The sequence below is a fragment of the Oncorhynchus gorbuscha genome, linkage group LG06 (assembly GCF_021184085.1).
Source record: "Oncorhynchus gorbuscha isolate QuinsamMale2020 ecotype Even-year linkage group LG06, OgorEven_v1.0, whole genome shotgun sequence".
In the NCBI taxonomy this organism is placed as follows: domain Eukaryota; kingdom Metazoa; phylum Chordata; class Actinopteri; order Salmoniformes; family Salmonidae; genus Oncorhynchus; species Oncorhynchus gorbuscha.
Window position 1 is genome coordinate 75,994,811 of NC_060178.1, and position 21,474 is coordinate 76,016,284.

Below are 21,474 nucleotides of genomic sequence, written 5' to 3' on the forward strand. Positions count from 1 at the left end.
ACTACTTTCTGATACAGAAAGAAGTCATGTGTACGGAACCTGTCGCCGGTAATAAAGTGCAGTGCGCTATGATAAACTCTGACCTATGGTTTCAATATAGCGGCAGCCGCATCATTCAGATGATATCACCATAATCTATAGCCGGTAATATCATCAAAATGATTTTTTTTCTGCTTTTTAACGAAATGCATGCACTTTTCCTATAAAGGAAGCCAATTTTAATTATTTACTTTTTAACAAACTCATCAATATGCTTTTTGAAATATTAAACTTTTCGTCAATCCAGATACCCAGATACAGTGGGGCAAAAAAGTGTTTAGTCAGCCACCAATTGTGCAAGTTCTCCCACTTAAAAAGATGAGAGAGGCCTGTAATTTTCATCATAGGTACACTTCAACTATGACAGACAAAATGAGAAAAAAATCCAGAACATCACATAGTAGGATTTTTTATGAATTTATTTGCAAATTATGGTGGAAAATAAGTATTTGGTCAATAACAAAAATGTATCTCAATACTTTGTTATATACCCTTTGTTGGTAATGACAGAGGTCAAATGTTTTCTGTAAGTCTTCACAAGGTTTTCACACACTGTTGATGGTATTTTGGCCAATTCCTCCATGCAGATCTCATCTAGAGCAGTGATGTTTTGGGGCTGTTGCTGGGCAACACAGACTTTCAACTCCCTCCAAAGATTTTCTATGGGATCTGGAGACTGGCTAGGCCACTCCAGGACCTTGAAATGCTTCTTACGAAGCCACTTCTTCGTTGCCCGGGCGGTGTGTTTGGGATCATTGTCATGCTGAAAGACCCAGCCACGTTTCATCTTCAATGCCCTTGCTGATGGTAGGCTTTGTTACTTTGGTCCCAGCTCTCTGCAGGTCATTCACTAGGTCACTCCGTGTGGATCTGGGATTTTTGCTCACAGTTCTTGTGATCATTTTGACCCCACGGGGTGAGATCCTGCATGGAACCCCAGATCGAGGGTGATTATCAGTGATCTTGTATGTCTTCCATTTCCTAATAATTTCTCCCACAGTTGATTTCTTCAAACCAAGCTGCTTACCTGTTGCAGATCCAGTCTTCCCAGCCTGGTGCAGGTCTACAATTTTGTTTCCGGTGTCCTTTGACAGCTCTTTGGTCTTGGCCATAGTGGAGTTTGGAGTGTGACTGTTTGAGGTTGTGGACAGGTGTCTTTTATACTGATAACAAGTTTAAACAGATGCCATTAATACAGGTAACGAGTGGAGGACAGACGAGCCTCTTAAAGAAGAAGTTACAGGTCTGTGAGAGCCAGAAATCTTGCTTGTTAGTAGGTGACCAAATACTTATTTTCCACCATAATTTGAAAATAAATTCATTAAAAATCCTACAATGTGATTTTCTGGATTTTTTTTCTCATTTTGTCTGTCATAGTTGAAGTGTACCGATGATGAAAATTACAGGCCTATCTAATCTTTTTAAGTGGGAGAACCTGCACAATTGGTGGCTGACTAAATACTTTTTTGCCCCACTGTATTTATAAACGGGGGCACGATTAATGTGGGCACCGTCCAATCCTACATATGCATAATTCATCAGATACATTTTGAAGCTTTTTGGAAAATAAAATGTAATTAGTTTTACCTGCATTAAGTACCTATTTCAGTTCAACAAAGCAAAAAAGGCAGATTGTAGTTCTGAAAGAGCCCTGTCAACAGAATACACAACAGGAGGGTAGTATTTTCAATTGTTTTATTTAACCGTTATTTAACTAGGCAAGCCAGTTAAGAATAAATTCTTATTTACAATGACGGCATACCAGAAGGCAAAAGGCCTCCTACGGGGACGGGGGCTAGCGACTGGTATGAGCTGCTACAAACACTAAAACTGGACAGTTTTATCTTAGTCTCTTCATTCAAAGACTCAAACATGGACACTCTTACTAACAGTTGTGGCTGCTTTGTGTGATGTATTGTTGTCCCTACCTTATTGCCCTTTGTGCTGTTGTCTGTGCCAACTAATGTTTGTACCATGTTTTGTGCTGCTACCATGTTATGTTGCTACCAGGTTGTTGTCATGTTGTGTTGCTACCATGCTGTGTTTTCATGTGTTGCTGCCTTGCTATGTTGTTGTCTTAGGTCTCTCATTATGTAGTGTTGTCTCTCTTGTCATGCTGTGTGTTTTGTCCTATATTCATATATACACCACCATTCAAACGTTTGGGGCCACTTAGAAATGTCCTGGTTTTTGAAAGAAATTTTAAAAAATGTGTCCATTAAAATAACATCAAATTGATCAGGAATACAGTGTAGACATGTTAATCTTGTAAATTACTATTGTAGCTGGAAACGGCTGATTTTTAATGGAATATCTACATAGGCGTACAGAGGCCCATTATCAGCAACCATCACTCCTCTGTTCCAATTAGAGGTTGACGATTATGATTGTTCAACGCCGATACCGATACCAATTATTGGAGGACAAAAAAAGCCGATACCGATTAATCGGCCGATTTTTAAAATGTATTTGTAGTAATGACAATTAGAACAATACTGAATGAACACTTATTTTAACTTAATATAATACATCAATAAAATCAATTTAGCCTCAAATAAATAATGAAACATGTCAATTTGGTTTAAATAACGCAAAAACAAAGTGTTGGAGAAGAAAGTAAAAGTGCAATATGTGCCATGTAAGAAAGCTAAAGTTTAAGTTCCTTGCTCAGAACATGAGAACATATGAAAGCTGATGGTTCCTTTTAACACGAGTCTTCAATATTCCCAGGGAAGAAGTTTTAGGTTGTAGCTATTATAGGAATTATAGGACTATTTCTCTCTATACCATTTGTATTTCATATACCTGCGTGCAATGAACGCAAGTGACACAATTTCACCTGGTTAATATTGCCTGCTAACCTGGATAACTTTTAGCTAAATATGCAGGTTTAAAACTATATACTTCTGTGTGTTGATTTTAAGAAAGGCATTGGTGTTTATGGTTAGGTACACATTGGAGCAACGACAGTCATTTTTCGCGAATGCGCACTGCATCGATTATATGCAACGCAGGACACGCTAGATAAACTAGTAATATCATCAACCATGTGTAGTTATAACTAGTGATTATGATTGATTAAGTTTAATGCTTGCTAGCAACTTACCTTGGCTTCTTACTGCATTCGCGTAAGGTAGGTGGTTAGAGCATTGGACTAGTTAACCGTAAGGTTGCAAGATTGAATCCCTGAGATGACAAGGTGAAAATCTGTCGTTCTGCCCCTGAACAAGGCAGTTAACCCACCGTTCCTAGGCCGTCATTGAAAATAAGAATGTGTTTGCCTAGTTAAATAAAGATGAAATAAAGGTGTAAAAAAACAGTGAAGAGGCGACTCCGGGATGCTGGTCAACAACATACCATCTCAGCAACACATGAAACACAGCATGGTAGCAACACAACATGACAACAACATGGTAGCAACACAACATGGCAGCAGCACGAAACCTGTTACAAACATTATTGAGCACAGACAACAGCACGAAGGGTTAGAAACGACAATACATGAGTCTTTGAATGAAGAGATGGAGATAAAACGGTCCAGTTTGAGTGTTTTTTTTCAGCTTGTTCCAGTCACTAGCTGCAGCGAACTGAAAAGAGGAGCAACCCAGGGATGTGTGTGCTTTGGAGACCTTTAACAGAATGTGACTGGAGACAACGATGTTGTATGTGGAGGATGAGGGCTGCAGTAGGTATCTAAGATAGTGGGGAGTGAGGCCTAAGAGGGTTTTATATATAAGCATCAACCACTGGGTCTTGCGACGAGTATACAGAGATGACCAGTTTACAGAGGAGTATAGAGTGCAGTGATGTGTCCTAAAGGAGCATTGGTGGCAAATCTAATGGCTGAATGGTAAAGTACATCTACCCACTCGAGAGCACCCTTACCTGCCGATCTATAAATTATGTCTCCGTAATCTAGCATGGGTACGTAATCTAGCATGAGTAGGATGGTCATCTGAATCAGGGTTAGTTTGGCAACTGTGGTGAAAGCAATTTCGATAGAAGAAACCAAGTCTAGATTTAATCTTACCCTGCAACGTTGATATGTGCTGAGAGAAGGACAGTGTGCCGACTAGCCATACTCCCAAGTACTTGTATGAGGTGACTTCCCCCTGTAATTCAGATAAAGACCACAATATGTCTCAATTATTTTCCCAGCACTTTCCTTGACTGTCACTGTTCTTGGTGAACAAAACTTTTCTTCTGTGTCGTCACAACTTTTGGAGATATTTCAACAAAATGATTTTGTGGTAAATTAATCTAATTTATTGAACATTTGAAAAAGTTGTAGATATATTCTACTGAAGTTAGATCTATTATATATATTTTAAATATACCGTAGGAAAGCCTTAAGATAAATTATCAAATTGTTTAGAGAGATTAATGTAGCTACTCTTTTAGTAAAGTAATACTATATGTTGGATGAGTGTGTTGGGGGCTAGTTACCTCTTTATGTTAGACAATGACTCACCCAGTTAGCGCTTGTTTATGCTAACTCGATAGCAAGCAACTTCACTAGCAGTAAATGCTAGCCAGCTAGCTAGTTAGCATGAGAAGCTAGGAGTACTAGCTAGCAACCTTACTACCAGATCGTCTGAGATAAAAAAAAATACATTAAAAAAGAGATCGTAACTTAATTTCAGTTGTAAATGTTTCCACTAGTGACTGATAGCTTTACAGCTAATGCAACTTTATAGCCTTTTAGCTATTTTATACAGCATTTGATGTCTTAAACAGTTCAAGTCAGAAGTTTACATACATCTTGGCCAAATACATTTAAGCAGTTTTTCACAATTCCTGACATTTAATCCGAGTAAAAATGATCTGTCTTAGGTCAGTTAGTATCACCACTTTATTTTAAGAATGTGAAATGTCAGAATAATAGTAGAGAGAATGATTTATTTCAGCTGTTAGTTCTTTCATCACATTCCCAGTGGGTCAGAAGTTTACATACACTCAATTAGTAGTTGGTAGCATTGCCTTTTAAATTGTTTAACTTGGGTCAAACATTTTGGGTAGCCTTCAACAAGCTTCCCACAATAGGTTGGGTGAATTTTGGCCCATTCCGCCTAACAGAGCTGGTGTAACTGAGTCAGGTTTGTAGGCCTCCTTGCTCGCACACACCTTTTCAGTTCTGCCCACAAATTTTCTATAGGATTGAGGTCAGGGCTTTGTGATGGCCACTCCAATACCTTGACTTTGTTGTCCTTAAGCCATTTTGCCACAACTTTGGAAGTATGCTTGGGTCATTGTCCATTTGGAAGACCCATTTGCTACATTTTTAAGAGAGAGCTTTTCAATTGGCATCTCCCCCTGTTTTCAGTCTCAGGTGGGGACTGGATTAGGTGTGAGCAGTGCAGGTGGTGGGCTCATGAGTTGTGCTTCAATTTGACTGGGGATAGCTTTGTTTGTGACCTACAGGTACAAATTAGAATCGTGCAATAGCAGAGCATAAGAGAGTAATTCCATCAATGTTACACTAAGTTAATGAGTTAAGTTTTTGTTATTTAATGTTATATTCCAATGTTATTTTAATGTTATTATTTATATTCCATTCCAATATTATATTCCAAATAATATTTTTTTTAATGAATTAGACACAACTATTGAAAACCTTTTGCTCCTGAATATAATTTTAAAGACTGCTGGGACTTTACATCAAAACTCCTCACAAAGAATTTTGAATAAACTGATTAAATGGATTTGAACACACTTGTGTGTAGCCCTATGCCATAGTTACCCCGGTACTTAAAAAAGATCCCCTTCCAAAAACTAAATTTCATGAAATAACAAAAAGTGTCAACTGTAGCCATTTATTTCCCTTTATAGCTTATTCGCCGAAGTATGACCTTCATCCAGATACAATTTTCTTTGCGTCAGCAATTAGACATTGTTCTTAGGGGGGAGGGGCTAGTTACCCCTTTGTACCCTATCTATGTCTGCAAGTGTAGGTTATAATTTCTTACAGACAAACCCATATTGTTTATATAGATAGTAAAAAGAGCAGAGCCCAAAATCGACCTTTGGGGTGGAGTCCTTTAGACAGTGATATCAAGGAAACCTGACTTAAAACCATAGGAAGAAACACATTGCGTCCAGTATGTCAGTTAGTTTTCAAACCAATTGCAGGCTGCCCGACCCAGGCCAATTTCAGAAAGTCTACAATTAATAATGAATGGTCAACAGAGTGGAAAGCCTTCAACAGGTCTGTGAAAAGGGCAGCACAATGCTGCCTTTGTCCAAACAATTTACAATGCCATTTAACACCAAATAAGCAACAGAAATAGTGCTACAGTATGATCTGGCCTGAAGGCAGACTGATGGACACTTAGACCTTTTGAAGCTAGAAAATATATAAGCTAATAAACCTAGGCTACCTACAAAATCCCAGCAACTGATTTGCATAAATTAATATTAATCATATTAAATCATTCTAAACCAAGGACATTCCTGGTTAAAGATCCAATAATAAACCGGGTAACAAAGCATCTAACGGATAAGTTAAATACGTTTTCACATAAATTAAAACTCTAACTTTTTTTATTTTGATAGAAAATATTTTATTTCACAATATCAAAAGTCAACAGTGAACCCTGCAGAGATTCAAAAGGCATCAAGTAAACAAGGTAGAGAGCGAGAGAAAAAACGGTTTTGTACGTAGTGAATTAAAACCCTAATTTGCTTGCGTGCGTCATGACGCACCCCAAGTGTGCGTTGCATATCCAATGAGACTCCGGGTAGTTGTCCCACTGCAAATAAAGGGAGATAACGGGCTCTTAGTAGCGGCTGAAAACTTTTTATACTGACATGTTAGAGCAATGACTTTTGCGTAACGGTAAAACTGGGACTAGGCTCCCAGCATGCTATAGGGTCCTTACGAGAAGAGGAATAAGGAAAGATTGTCACGGCCTGGTGGGGGTAAAGAAAGCAGTGAATCCGTTGAAGTTCAGAAAGAAAGAGCGAGCAAGATTTCCGAAAGTTGAGAGTAATAGTAACAGAAACACAGCGGCGGTGGAAGAGCTAGTGTACCCATTTGAAAGATGAGCTTGATGTCTGCCATAGACACCAGTGCCTCCGTGTACCAGCCTGCGCAGCTACTGAATTGGGTCTATCTCTCTCTGCAAGACACCCACCAAACTAGCGCTTTTGACGCCTTTAGACCCGAACCCAACTCGTCCCACCCGGAGTTGAACTACTGCAAGGCTCCCGCCGCGGACGTGAGCTCGTCCCTCAACTCCAATTATCTCAACAATTTTTTTCAGCTCCAGCGGAATGAGGTTAGAGACTGTTTGTTAAATGTTTAGTCTATTGCCACGTTAAGTAAATAGTTAATAGCCTACGATCTGTTTTTATTTGCATACATCCCATCGTATGTCGAACTCTGTTTTGCAAAATGTTCGAGAGTTTGCAACATTGACTATTCTGGTAGCCTACACAAAACCGCCATGGATATTACGAATATAGACAGAAATACGTGCTCATCAACTTTTCAGACCTATTACGGCAATATCTGATTCGATCATATTCAAGCAGAAATAACGTTAATATAGTAACAAACCTGAGTGCAACATGGAGAATTCATCATGCACAATTTTAGCAGAACTGGTTTTGTATTGCGCACAATCAATACTAGACTATGGCAACAAAACAAATAAGTCGACTATTTATTAAATTAATGCAATAACCAGGGATGGAATGACAAGAAGCACCGGTTCTAGTTCTTGAAGTGTAAAACACGGACTATAACCGTTTTAAACGCTCCAAAGCAAGCAGAATCACTCCAGCAAAGTTATGTGTACCTTTCAATCGGCTGTTAAGATGTTAACACTTTGAGAGAAGTGTTTGACTCGGTTTAGGTGGTTTTAAAGGCGATTGTTTTGACTCAATGTTCTGTGCAGGCAAGGCCAGACTCGAGCGTGCCACACGTAGGAGCGTGACGCATCTGGGTCTGTGGTCTGCATGCTGATGTGCTCGAGAGAGAGAGAGAGAGAAGAGAGAGAGAGAGAGAGAGAGAGAGAGAGGAGAGAGAGAGAGAGAGAGAGAGAGAGAGAGAGAGAGAGAGAGAGAGAGAGAGAGAGAGAGAGAGAGAGAGAGAGAGAGAGAGAGAGAGAGAGAGAGAGAGAGAGAGAGAGAGCTATGAAAAGTATTATATTGGTAATCATAAAACATGTTTCCACCCAACCAATGTTATGCAAGTAAAGTACCTGTCTGATTTTTAAAAAATCGACAGAACAAAACATGCAGAAGGATGGATAATTGGTTTGTCTGTCAAATAGATCATGCACAATTGGCAGTGGAAACCCTTTTTGGAGCATTTGTTGATAGAATAACCATCATGTACTCTTTGCACTGTATCTGTGCGCTGTTGGCGAGAGACCATCAACGGAGTTAAACATGGGTTGATGGAAACCTAGCTATAGTAAACTGTAGTAAACTGTAGAATACTATAATACACATTGTGGTATCCCTGAATAATGTGTAGTACTTAGATTAGCATTTTGCAGTATACTGTAGAATACTATAATAAATACTATTGTATTATGCACAAAAAAACACTACATTGTTTTAAATATAGTAAATACTACAGCATTTCATTTGCAAATACCCTGCCCATTCCCCTTCCCCATATCCCAATTTGTGCCACCAGTAAGTGAGAAATCGACATGCCAAGTATAGACCATATATTGTGTTCCCTACCGGTTATAGAAAATAGCAGAAGCTCTGAAGTCTCCGTTCAGAACCGAATCCTACCTACCTACAGGTTATGGAAAATGTGCTCTTTTAATATTTCTCCAGTAAGGTTTCTTAAGGAGAAAGCCCCCCACTTCTATTTCAAAGATAATAAATGAAAGCACTTTAGTAAATACTACAGTAATGTCCCCAAAAAGTAAATACTACAGTATACTATAAGTCTGCAAAAACACTACAGTAAATAATACAGTATACCATACTATAGTCTGAAAAAACACGACAGTAAATAATACAGTCTGCAAAAACACTACAGTAAATACTACAGTGCACTACTGTCCTCAAAAACACTACAGTAAATACTACAGTGCACTACTGTCCTCAAAAACACTACAGTAAATATTACAGTGCGCTGTTGTCCTCAATAACACTACAGTAAATATTACACTGCACTACTGTCCTCAAAAACACTACAGTAAATATTACAGTGCACTATTGTCCTCAAAAACACTACAGTAAATATTACAGTGCACTATTGTCCTCAATAACACTACAGTAAATATTACACTGCACTACTGTCCTCAAAAACACTACAGTAAATGCTACAGTATACCATACTACAATCTGAAAAAACACTACAGTAAATACTCCAGGCCGCAAGAATACTACAGTAAATATTACAGTACACAACGGTAACTATTACAGTGCACTACTGTCATCAAAAACACTACAGTAATTGCTACAGTATTTATACTATAGTCAACTGTAAATACTACAGTATACTGCTGTAAATACAACAGTGAATACTACATTAATAATACTATTCCTACCATTGTATACTTTTTATAGAGGCTTTTCAGCCATTTAACATAAACCAGGCCTCTGAGATATGGGTGTAGTTTTCATACATTAAAACCCATTGTGTAGTGTCATACAATCCTACGGTCCCCATTGAGTAATGTCTTGCAAAAACACACACACACACACACACACACACACACACACACACACACACACACACACACACACACACACACACACACACACACACACACACACACACACACACACACACACACACACACACACACACACACACACACACACACACACACACACACACACACACACAACCTTTTTAAAAGTACAGATCAAAAATGTCACGACAGGCCTGATGGAAACAGCAAATGTGTCGGTAAACTTTCCAAATGTCGACAAAACCAAATACACTAGACAATGTCTGTAAAGTGTCTGTAAAATGTAATATGCGAGAAATGTCGGTGGAAACACCTTTATGGACAAATATTGATATAATAACCATCATATTGAAGTAAAATTGAATCACAAGATGATATGGTGTGTGGTCCTCCCACTACGACTCTGGAAAGCACACAGTTCTTTAGGCTACAGATGAAATATGTTATGATGAACTTCACAGGGTGGTGAAAGTGCACAGGGAAATGATGATCAATGTTCTGATCCAGAGCAAATAGGGTAAAACCTTGCTCAAGGCCACATCGGCAGATTTTTTTCACCTAATTCACTCAGGGATTTGAACCAGCAAATTTTCGGTTACTGGCGCAATGCTCTTAACCGCTTGGCTATGTGCCACGCTATAAATCAGAGAGAGACACCTGAGAGACACCTGAAACCCCACCTCTTTAAGGAATACCTAGGATTGGATAAGTATTCCCTCTCACCCCCCCCCCTCTTTAAGATTTAGATGCACTATTGTAAAGTGACTGTTCCACTGGATGTCATAAGGTGAATGCACCAATTTGTAAGTCGCTCTGGATAAGAGCGTCTGCTAAATGACTTAAATGTAAATGTAAATGTTTCTGACAAAACCATCAGTAGATTTGAAAATGCGATGAAAACCAATTTAACTATATTATTAATTTGGTACATGGGAATTTATAGGCAAAAGCTATTTTTATGTGCACTACGTCAGCACGCAAAGCTTTTTTATCAGCAAAATGACAATTTGATGGAAGCATCTCTGGTGGTAAAATGAGCATATTATTTTCATGTATATTTTAGAATATTTGCATGAAAATCTGTCGCAAATTGAGAAACCTAGCTAGTGTCTCATCAAATAAAATAGGTAATAAATGAAAGGCCCAGTGCTGTCAAAATTGTATTTTTTCTGTGATTATATCATATTGTACGACAGCTGATGAAACTAACACTGTAAACATACAGTTGAAGTTGGAAGTTTACATAAACCTTAGACAAATACATTTAAACTAAGTTTTTCACAATTCTTGACATTTAATCCTAGTAAATATTCCCTGTTTTAGGTCAGATAGGATCACCACTTTATTTTAAGAATGTGAAATGTCAGAATAATAGTAGAGAGAATGATTTATTTCAGCTGTTATTTCTTTCATCACATTCCCAGTGGGTCAGAAGTTTACATACACTCAACTAGTATTTGGTAGCATTGCCTTTAAATTGTTTAACTTGGGTCAAACGTTTTGGGCAGCCTTCCACAAGCTTCCCACAATAAGTTGGGTGAATTTTGGCCCATTCCTCCTGACAGAGCTGGTGTAACTGAGTTGGGTTTGTAGGCCTCCTTCCTTTCACACGCTTTTTCAGTTCTGCCCACAAATGTTCTATTGGATTGAGGTCAGGGCTTTGTCATGGCCACTCCAATACATTGACTTTGTTGTCCTTACGTCATTTTGCCACAGGTTTGGAAGTATGCTTGGGGTCATTGTCCATTTGGAAGACCCATTTGTGACCCAGCTTTAAATTCCTAACTGATATCTTGAGATGTTGCTTCAATATATCCACATAATTTTCCTCCCTCATGATGCCATCTATTTTGTGAAGTGCACCAGTCCCTCCCGCAGCAAAGTACCCCACAACATGATGCTGCCACCCTCGTGCGTCATGGTTGGGATGGTGTTCTTCAGCTTTCAAGCCTCCCCCTTTTTCCTCCAAACATAACGATGGTCATTATGGCTAAACAATTCTATTTTTGTTTCATCAGACCAGAGGACATTTCTCCAAAAAGTATGATCTTTGTCCCCATGTGTAGTTGCAAACCGTAGTCTGTTTTTTTAATGGCGGTTTTGGAGCAGTGGCCTCTCCCTTGCTGAGCGGCCTTTCAGGTCATGTCGATGTCGATATAGGACTCATTTTACTGTGGATATAGATACTTTTGTACCTGTTTCCTCCAGCATCTTCACAAGGTCCCTTGCTGTTGTTCTGGGATTGATTTGCACTTTTCGCACCAAAGTACGTTCAAATCTAGGAGACAGAATGCGTCTCCTTCCTGAGTGATATGACTGCTGTGTGGTCCCATGGTGTTTATACTTGCGTACTATTGTTTGTACAGATGAACGTGGTACCTTCAGGCATTTGTAAATTGCTCCCAAGGATGAACCAGACTTGTGGAGGTGTCCAAATTCTGGCTGGTCTTGGCTGATTTCTTTTGATTTTCCCATGATGTTAAGCAAAGAGGCACTGAGTTTGAAGGTAGGCCTTGAAATACATCCACAGGTACACCACCAATTGACTCAAATGATGCCAATTAGCCTATCAGAACCTTCTAAAGCCATGACATCATTCTCTGGAATTTTCCAAGCTGTTTAAAGCCACAGTCAACTTAGTATATGTAAACTTCTGACCCACTGGAATTGTGATACAGTGGATTTTAAGTGCAATAATCTGTCTGTAAATAATTGTTGGAAAAATTATTTGTGTCATGCACAAAGTAGATGTCCTAACCGACTTGGCAAAACTATAGTATGTTGACAAGAAATTTGTGGAGTTGCTGAAAAACGAGTTTTAATGACTCCAACCTAAGTGTATGTAAACTTCTGACTTCAGCTGTATGATTTAAAAAAAAATCTATGTTATTTCCTGAAAGTTTCTGGTTCAAAATACAATCCACACAGGTTCTTCTAATCAGCAGGTTGGCATGGACAGGATTTTCGTCTTTCCATGGTGACATCACCATGCGGTAAATTGGTTAAAAGACCACTCCTAAAGAGTCATTGCTAAATTCTTGCTTGAGAAATAGTATTTTGCTAAAAAGCTACTTTTGCCCATTTTAATGGAAATCTATTAAAGCAAGATACTTAACTGTTACCCAGAAATGATTTGATATTGATATGAAAATGGCTGCATTAGGCCTTTAAGGGGTTATGATGTGAGGACAATGAGTGGTTGTGAACAGAGATGAGCAGTATTTATATTACTTGTATTACACAGAGTAACAAGGAGTTGAGTGTTGGCACAAAACAGGCCTGGATTCCAGGCTGAAGATTATGCTCCATAATGAATATTGCACAAGACACTGGATTACCCCTGATCTCCTTGCTTGCAATCCTGTGGTAGATGCTACTCTGATCACTTACACTATTTGTATTGGAGAAATAGAGTATATCAACAGTTGTGTCCAAAAATCATTCTTGCCTACTATGAGCACTGTTCAAAACTAGTGCACTATATAGGGAATAGGATGCCATTTGGGACGAATCCGAACAGCAGTGTTTCCCTCCTCTGGTGTGTACAGCTCATCCGTGGACCTGTGAAATCAGCCACTTACTCAGATGAGGTGAGGTTTGCATCCCAAATGGCACCCTGTTCCCTTTATAGTGCACTACTTTAGACCAGGGCCCAAAGGGTAGCTCAATCCCCATCAGGTGTCCACAGGGGGACAATTTGGCCACTCGCTGCCTCATAGTATATGAAGCAGGAGAGGGGAAGAGAGAGGCTCTATGGTCACTTTATATAATGGCTAATGTACTGTATGGTTGACCTGCCTTCACTGATTTGATAGTAAGGCATATCAAGGCACAGAAAGCTGTATATACAGTGTACACTATCTATACTATTCTGTCTTTGGGCCAGGAGTTTTTTCCAACCACTTGACCCTTTTTCATGATCGGGTCACGTTGTCAGTAAACACTCCTGGCCCTAGATAATGTGGCATAATATGTTTGTCAGATAGAACTGGCAACTTCCACAAGGAAGAACAATAGCAGAATATCAACAGGCAGTGGATAAAATCAATGGCAGATGGAAAGCCATGGAAAACATAAAGAAAGATAGAAAGCTAATATTTTATTTATCCAGGGTAGAATCTAGTAAATGAACACACACACACACACACACACACACACACACACACACACACACACACACACACACACACACACACACACACACACACACACACACACACACACACACACACACACACACACACACACACACACACACACACACACACACACACACACACACACACACACACACACACACACACGTGCTGATAAGAGTTGATTTGAGCTGCCTCCCGGGCTAGGGCCGACCTCTGCTACACTGTTGCCAAGTGTAAGATTTCTGTGCTATGCAACATAAGACATCAACAATAACAACGTAAGTTCTTCCAAGGAGAGATATCATTCACAAAGACTCCTGTAACTTTCCATAACTCTGACAGTGTTGCCATATAGCTTGGATTCCTTCCATGTCTCAGTTTTAACAGTGGGCTATACATTGAAGAGGAGAGGTCATCATAACTAGGACCTGGAGTTTTTCTTAGGAAAAGCTATAAATAGACCTAGAAATTAGGGTTAGGTCTCATGGTCATGAAAAACTCTGGGCCCTATTACAAGGGGCATGTCATATGCAGGAAAAACTCCTGTCCCTCACCGTAAACAGAGGTTGAACCTACTTACCTAATTCATTGTCACTTCTATGCCAATATTTCAAATGGAGGACAAAGTGAATAAAAAGGTTTTTAAAAATGTATTCTCTCCTTCAGTTTGCTAATGGAAATTGATATTCAGAGTGCATTAAGCAGACACTGGAGCACCAATCTCACGCAACAATTGACTGGCACAACTTCTCAGAGTGAGCCACAAACCATCCTCGTGGCGTGATACTTCAAACAGATCTGGGAACATAACAGCCTGGTCTCAGATCTGTTTGTGCTGTCTTGCCAACTCCTATCTAGCCATTGTCACGCAATAGAGCATAAACAGATCTGGGACCAGGCTATGAACACCATGTCTCCCTTTCTCTCTCTCTCTCTCTCCTTGTTTACTGTAAGCCATCCTTCTCTAAAGTCCTGTCTTCCTTTGTGGCATCCCCAGTACTTTTCCAGTTCATAAGCAACAGCTGGACTGAGCGCCAGATGTGCTGAATTTAATGAGAGAAAAGACGGAGGGCATAGGACAGTCAACGGAAATTGGTGATTAAACTCAACAAGCATCGCATATGCAAAAAAAAATCCATAGTGTTTCATTAGTGGTATCATGTATCCATAGGTTGTCAAACTACTCTGTAAGCATGATAGAGGGGAGTTGCAGGTGTTCTTTAGAAACATAAAGCTCGGTGCTCTGCCACAAAAGTAATGATGGAATAAGAAATCCTTAAAATCCTGACATTAGGAAGAATAGGCAGCACTTCAAACTTTGCATTAAGTTACTCCAATAAAGGCATCATCACCTAATTTTCATATCTTCCTTTATTCTACATTTCTTGTCATGTTTTTTCCCCTGCGCAATATGCCAACCATGTTTTCCTGTCTCTCCCTGTTCCAGGCATTGAATAACAGGGTATATAAAAATGTCTCGCCATACGACTCGCTCAACAACATTGTTGACGGACTCAACTCCTTGACGGACCACTTCTCCGACCTCTCCCTCTCCTCAGAGCCCCGCAAGCCCAGCAAAAGACCCCCGCCCAACTACCTATGCCACCTCTGCTTCAACAAGGGCCACTACATCAAAGACTGCCCCCAGGTAGGACACAGACTGAGACAGTCCTTATTCATTCACATGCATGTTTGTTGGTTCATTCATTCATCCATTTTTGGGGGTCCTACCTCTAATTCTATTGGTTCAGTATCTTTTGATTTCAAAATGCTACTGGCTGCCATCGAGAGTCAACATGGCGTGTGATCATATTTCCAGCCAATCATGTCCCTTTTAAGTTGACCAATGGCTTTGTGGCGGTGGCATCTATGTGATGCTCTGACCTAATTGTCAGACAGACAGTCCTATGTCCTCTGTGGTCATGAGTGTGTGTTAGTTGTGCAGACGGAACTTCACTATGAGGGAGGAAGAGTAGGGTGAAGTTGGCCCCTAGTTGCTGATCTTGGGTCAGTTTAGCATTTCCCCCACTAATGGTTAATGTTAGGATTTGGGGGAGTGGAGACTGATCCTAGATCTGTACCTAGGGGAAACCAATCAGAGTAAGGAACCAGCAGGGATGGTTATATAACTGATTTATGTATACAAAATATATTTTATCATCAGCAGAATTCATTTAATCATTAGCCAGGAGATTTAATTTGTAACATTTCTTCTGTCACAAAGTTAAGGTATTTGTAACTGCTTAAACGTCAGACATAAGGTGTCTATTGGTCACATCGGTGTGTCGTGTCACTAAAGGGGCAATCAGGTGCCAGGTTGGTAGTATGCACAACTTTCAAAGAAAAACATTCCTTTGTATCTGTTTGAGTGTGTAATCTTGTTGAAACAGCTTTGAATGCATAATCAAAGTGGTTAGTGTTTCAACGGCAAGGTTTGGACAAAAAAAAAAGTTGTTTGATGGGAAGAATATCCCATAGTTCATACTTTTCGCCTCTCGGTTTTCAAATATTTTAGTATTTTATGACGCAGGTCTCTCTGTAAAGAAAACAATTCTAACCATGGCAAATTAGCAGCGAGTTCCAGCTGTGAGGTCCCATGGGTAACAGAGTGTGACCAATGGGGTCCAAGCTGAGCTCTCCTCTGTTTAACAGAATCAGTACCGGAGTGAATTCGTCACAGAAAACGTTTACCGTTTAAGAACCAAACAGAGCAAAACAAGTGTTTCTATTGGACAAATTCAGGTAGGTCCCTCCCTGTTTCATTCGGTTTGCTTCCATTTAAGGAACTTTTTGCAACATAATTTTAAAAAGAATAATAATAATTTCACCTTTATTTAACCAGGTAGGCCAGTTGAGAACAAGTTCTCATTTACAACTGCGACCTGGCCAAGATAAAGCAAAGCAGTGCAGCAAAAGCAACAACACAGAGTTACACATGGGATAAACAAACGTACAGTCAATAACACAATAGAAAAATCTATGTGCAGTGTGAGCAAATGTAGAAGATTAGGGAGGTAAGGCAATAAATAGGCCATAGTGGCGAAATAATTACAATTTAGATCAAAATAGCAGATTCGTACCACCAACTATTTACACGGGACAAGACGGGACAAGACAAACATGCTCCTACACCTGCCTTGCTTGCTGTTAGGGGCTTAGAGATATCAGCTGATGTAAGGAGGGCTATATAAATATATTTGATTTGATCTGATACACATGTCCGACTGCTACGCCGTCTTGGATTTGTGTCAGCATAATGAAAACACCCAGGACTCTATGGTACGGATGTTACTGATCTACCACTAGAAATAGAATGTGTGGAACAGGCTTGGAACATCTGACATTGGCAATATGACTAGTAAACTCATTCTAGTTTAGTGGATTTACTGACCTATTGATTGGATGATGTACTGTATGTATGCGAGACATTGAATTATGTTTTTTAGTATCCAAAACTACCACAATATATGATAGCCTACTTCTAGTGATGATACATGTGTAAATGCACCCTCAAATACAGTATAAATAATTGTACATGGATATGACGCAAGCATTACAATATTGACATCATGCCATATTATGCACACTATGATGGCGTAACATGTCACAATAGTACAACTGAAATAGCATTCGGAAATGCTAGTGATACTGAGATAGAGATTATGGACCACAAAATGACTATTGTGGTTTTCACATACGGGCACTTTGAGGAACGTTCGGTCTCCCTTTATGACGTGTTGTAAAGTAAAAGCAAACTGCATGGATTGGGTTTAAAATATGTTCTTTTGAAACAAGGACACTTAATTGTGGTGACAGATATTCTCTCTCTTTCGCTCACCCTCTCTTGCTCTTATTGTGTGTGTATTGTAGAGCTTTCTATTTGTTTAGACCTGACTGAATCAATGCTAATCCTTGTATTAGGAATGTCTTCATGAATTAAGTTGACGTTTATTGTGTTGATGTGCTTAATAGTTATCACTGTGTATTTAAAGCATTGAACCGGTTGGTTGGAGGGCAGCAGTTGCAGGGCACTAATTGCAGTATAGTGAGTCAGTGGAAATGTTAAGCTTTTGTTTTATTACGACCAAACCCCCTCGACATTAGACTGCTATTAAACCAATCTGTCAGCAGGACAGCTAACCTACGAGGACGGAACTCGTGTGTGTGTGTGTGTGTGTGTGTGTGTGTGTGTGTGTGTGTGTGTGTGTGTGTGTGTGTGTGTGTGTGTGTGTGTGTGTGTGTGTGTGTGTGTGTGTGTGTGTGTGTGTGTGTGTGTGTGTGTGTGTGTGTGTGTAACTCAAATCACAGCGGTTCTGTCAGGTCTCCCCAACTGTTTGTTAAACTGCCAACGGATACACGGAAAACATGAGATCTCCTGTGTGTGTGTGTGTGTTTCAACCACTTCTTCGTCACAAATGGCACCCTATTCCCTGGCATTTGGAACACAGACCATATCTCTGTTACATAGCCCTCTCCTGGGCTTTATCTACTATTATTCACCCCCTACACACGGCTACACAGACACCCATCAACGCACACATACATCATATATATTGAAGACACTCCAAACACAATGCGTATGTCCAATACTTGAAAATATTTGAGGTGTGCTTGATTTAGCATGTAGTTTACACATTGGGGACTACTCCATTGGTTATATTGTACCAAGTGAAGTAAATCATAATTTGATCAACTAAATCAAATGATATGTCTATGAATTAAGCATAGCTCAAGTATTTTCAATCTAATCACATTTAATTTGTCACATGTGCCCGAATACAACAGGTATAGATTTTACCTTGAAATGCTTGCTTACGAGCCCCTTCCAACTATGCAGTTAAAAAAAAATTTTTTTTTTAAAACTAGTAACACGAGAGGAATAAAACACACAAGAATGGAGCTATATACAGGGAGTACCAGTACCAGATCAGTGTCGAGCTATATACAGGGAGTAGCAGTACCAGATCAATGTGGAGTTATATACAGGGAGTACCAGTACCAGATCAGTGTCGAGCTATATACAGGGAGTACCAGTACCAGATCAATGTGGAGCTATATACAGGGAGCACCAGTACCAGATCAATGTGGAGCTATATACAGGGAGTAGCAGTACCAGATCAATGTGGAGTTATATACAGGGAGTACCAGTACCAGATCAGTGTCAAGCTATATACAGGGAGTACCAGTACCAGATCAATGTGGAGCTATATATAGGGAGCACCAGTACCAGATCAATGTGGAGCTATATACAGGGAGTACCAGTACCAGATCAATGCTGCGCTATATACAGGCAGTACCAATACCAGATCAGTGTGGAGCTATATACAGGGAGCACCAGATCAGTGTGGAGCTATATACAGGGAGCACCAGATCAGTGTGGAGCTATATACAGGGAGCACCAGTACCATATCAATGTGGAGCCTCCTCCCTTTAGACTGTCTCATCGCTGCAGGTGATCAGACCTACCATCGTCGTGTCGTCAGCAAACTTGATGATGGTGTTGGAGTCGTGTTTGGCCATGCAGTCGTGGGTGAACAGGGAGTACAGGAGGGGACTAAGCACACCCCTGAGGGCCTCATGTTGAGGGTCAGCGTGGCGGAGGTGTTGTTGCCTACCCTTACCACCTGAGGCCGGCCCATCAGGAAGTCCAGGATCCAATTGCAGAGGGAGGTGTTCAGGTGTTAATTTGAAAGTCTTAGACGGACGTATTTATTTGACCCAGGTCTGAATGAGTGTCCCCTTCCTGTGTGATGTTTATCAAGCGGACACACTTAAGGCGCAGGATCTGACTTCACAGGCCTCCCGCTGCTGGGTTTTTGATCTGGGTCCAGCAGTGTGGAGAATCATATTATTATGACTCTCTATCGCTCTCTCTCTCCTACTCTACATCCTGCAACCTCGCTTTCTCTTCCTCCCCCTGCCCCGTAATTCTGGGAGATCGATCTGTGTAATAGTCCTTTCCAGCTTAGTCAATGATTTTATCCTCCTAGGTACAGTGTTGTAGTCTCTCCCAGAGTGGCCTTTCTCGTTATGTTTTTCTCCGCTCTCCGTCGTTACTGGGTGGAGACCAAAGCACCACTATTCCTGTTCTTTTCCCCCCAGAGAGGGCTGCCCTTGTGGGGTCTTGGTTAGTGTGGATCAACAGGGTTCTGGTTGGTTGGTGTGGCTGAGCGGGAGGGGCTCCGACAGGAAACAGAGAATGACACAGCTGAGTGGAGCTGCAGAGAGACACAGGAAGGGGCTCTGTGATCGGTCTTCCTGTGGTGTGTGTGTGTGAGGAGGATGGGCTGTGTGTGTCTGTGTCGGGGGGTGGGCTGTTTGAGGCATGTTTATGTATGTGCATGCATGTGTTTTTGTGTGTGTACTGCAATGGTATAACTCACCTCTTTGTTCCTGTATCCTTCTCTGGTTTGACGAAAGAGGAAATGCTGGTGGCATTTTCATAGGATTTGTCCTCCGGGGGAAGCCATATCTCTCTCTTCTCTCTGCTCACTCCTCCTCTCCTCCTCTTCTCCTCTCTGCCTGCTGTCACAGGGCAACCGAGGTGTTATGTAAACAGGCTTTTATTTGGAGAATGAGGTCGCTCCCCGGGTTATGACCAGAATGCCCCCTTCACTGGGGCCTGGCTGCCCCATCTGGTGCACAGCCAAGATGTCTTCCACTTGCGTTTATGATTTGTTTGGTGGCCTCAATCGCCAGCTCCGCCTCAGATGTTTCCCTAATGAAACTGATGCATTGATTGACGTCCACTCGCCATGTCTCCCCCTGTACAGGGATTAACACATGGAAAATGTCTTCGCTGGAATTTGATGTGTGTGTCTGGGGGGGGGGGGGGGGGGGGGGGTGAACCACCATACCAATGCCTTCAAGTTCTGTGCGCCACTCTACACACTGACATCAGCCCACTCCTACACCTAGCATTCTATTCTCATGACCAGCACTCTAGAATCTAGAGAGGGTGGTGAGTACAGCCCAAGCTCCATGCCATCCAGGACCTCTATACCAGGCAATGTCAGAGGAAGGCCCTAAAAATGGTCAACGACACACATACTTACACTGACTGACACACCAATACACACATACACACATACTATCATGACACACCAATACACACATACACACATACTTACACTGACACACCAATACACACATACACACATACTTACACTGACACACCAATACACACATACACACATACTTACACTGACACACCAATACACACATACACACATACTTACACTGACACACCAATACACACATACACACATACTATCATGACACACACACACACGCACTACATACGCCCACACACACATAACACATGTACACATGCATACTGATGCCACACACATTTACACACACACCCACCATTTCACACTCACCACATACGCTGCTGCTACTGTCTATTATCTATCCTGTTGCCTAGTCACTTTACCCCTACCTATATGTACATAGCTACCTCAATTACCTCGTACCCCTGCACATTGACTCTGTGCTGCTACTCCCTGCATATAACCATGTTATTTTTACTCGTTATTGTCATTTGTTATTTACTGTGTATTTATTCCTCGTGTCACTATTTCTATTTTTTTATTTGATTTAAAAAAATCTTCAACTTTGCGTTGTTGGAA

General features: G+C 40.6%; 1 protein-coding gene and 1 non-coding gene across 3 annotated transcripts in view; both read left to right on the forward strand.

Moving 5' to 3' along the window:
- The first annotated feature begins 6,794 nt into the window (after positions 1-6,794).
- LOC124038336 (zinc finger CCHC domain-containing protein 24-like) overlaps positions 6,795-21,474 on the forward strand; it is a 62,184-nt gene continuing 47,504 nt past the window's right edge. For both annotated transcript variants that reach the window (XM_046354097.1, XM_046354098.1), the window contains exons 1-2: positions 6,795-7,316; positions 15,291-15,491. In XM_046354097.1, the coding sequence (XP_046210053.1) occupies positions 7,080-7,316; positions 15,291-15,491 (438 nt within the window). In that variant the 5' untranslated portion in view covers positions 6,795-7,079. The remainder of the gene's footprint in view (positions 7,317-15,290; positions 15,492-21,474) is intronic.
- On the forward strand, positions 8,809-8,861 carry LOC124038814. Its single transcript, XR_006839416.1, has one exon. It is a non-coding gene; the product is annotated as a U7 small nuclear RNA (small nuclear RNA).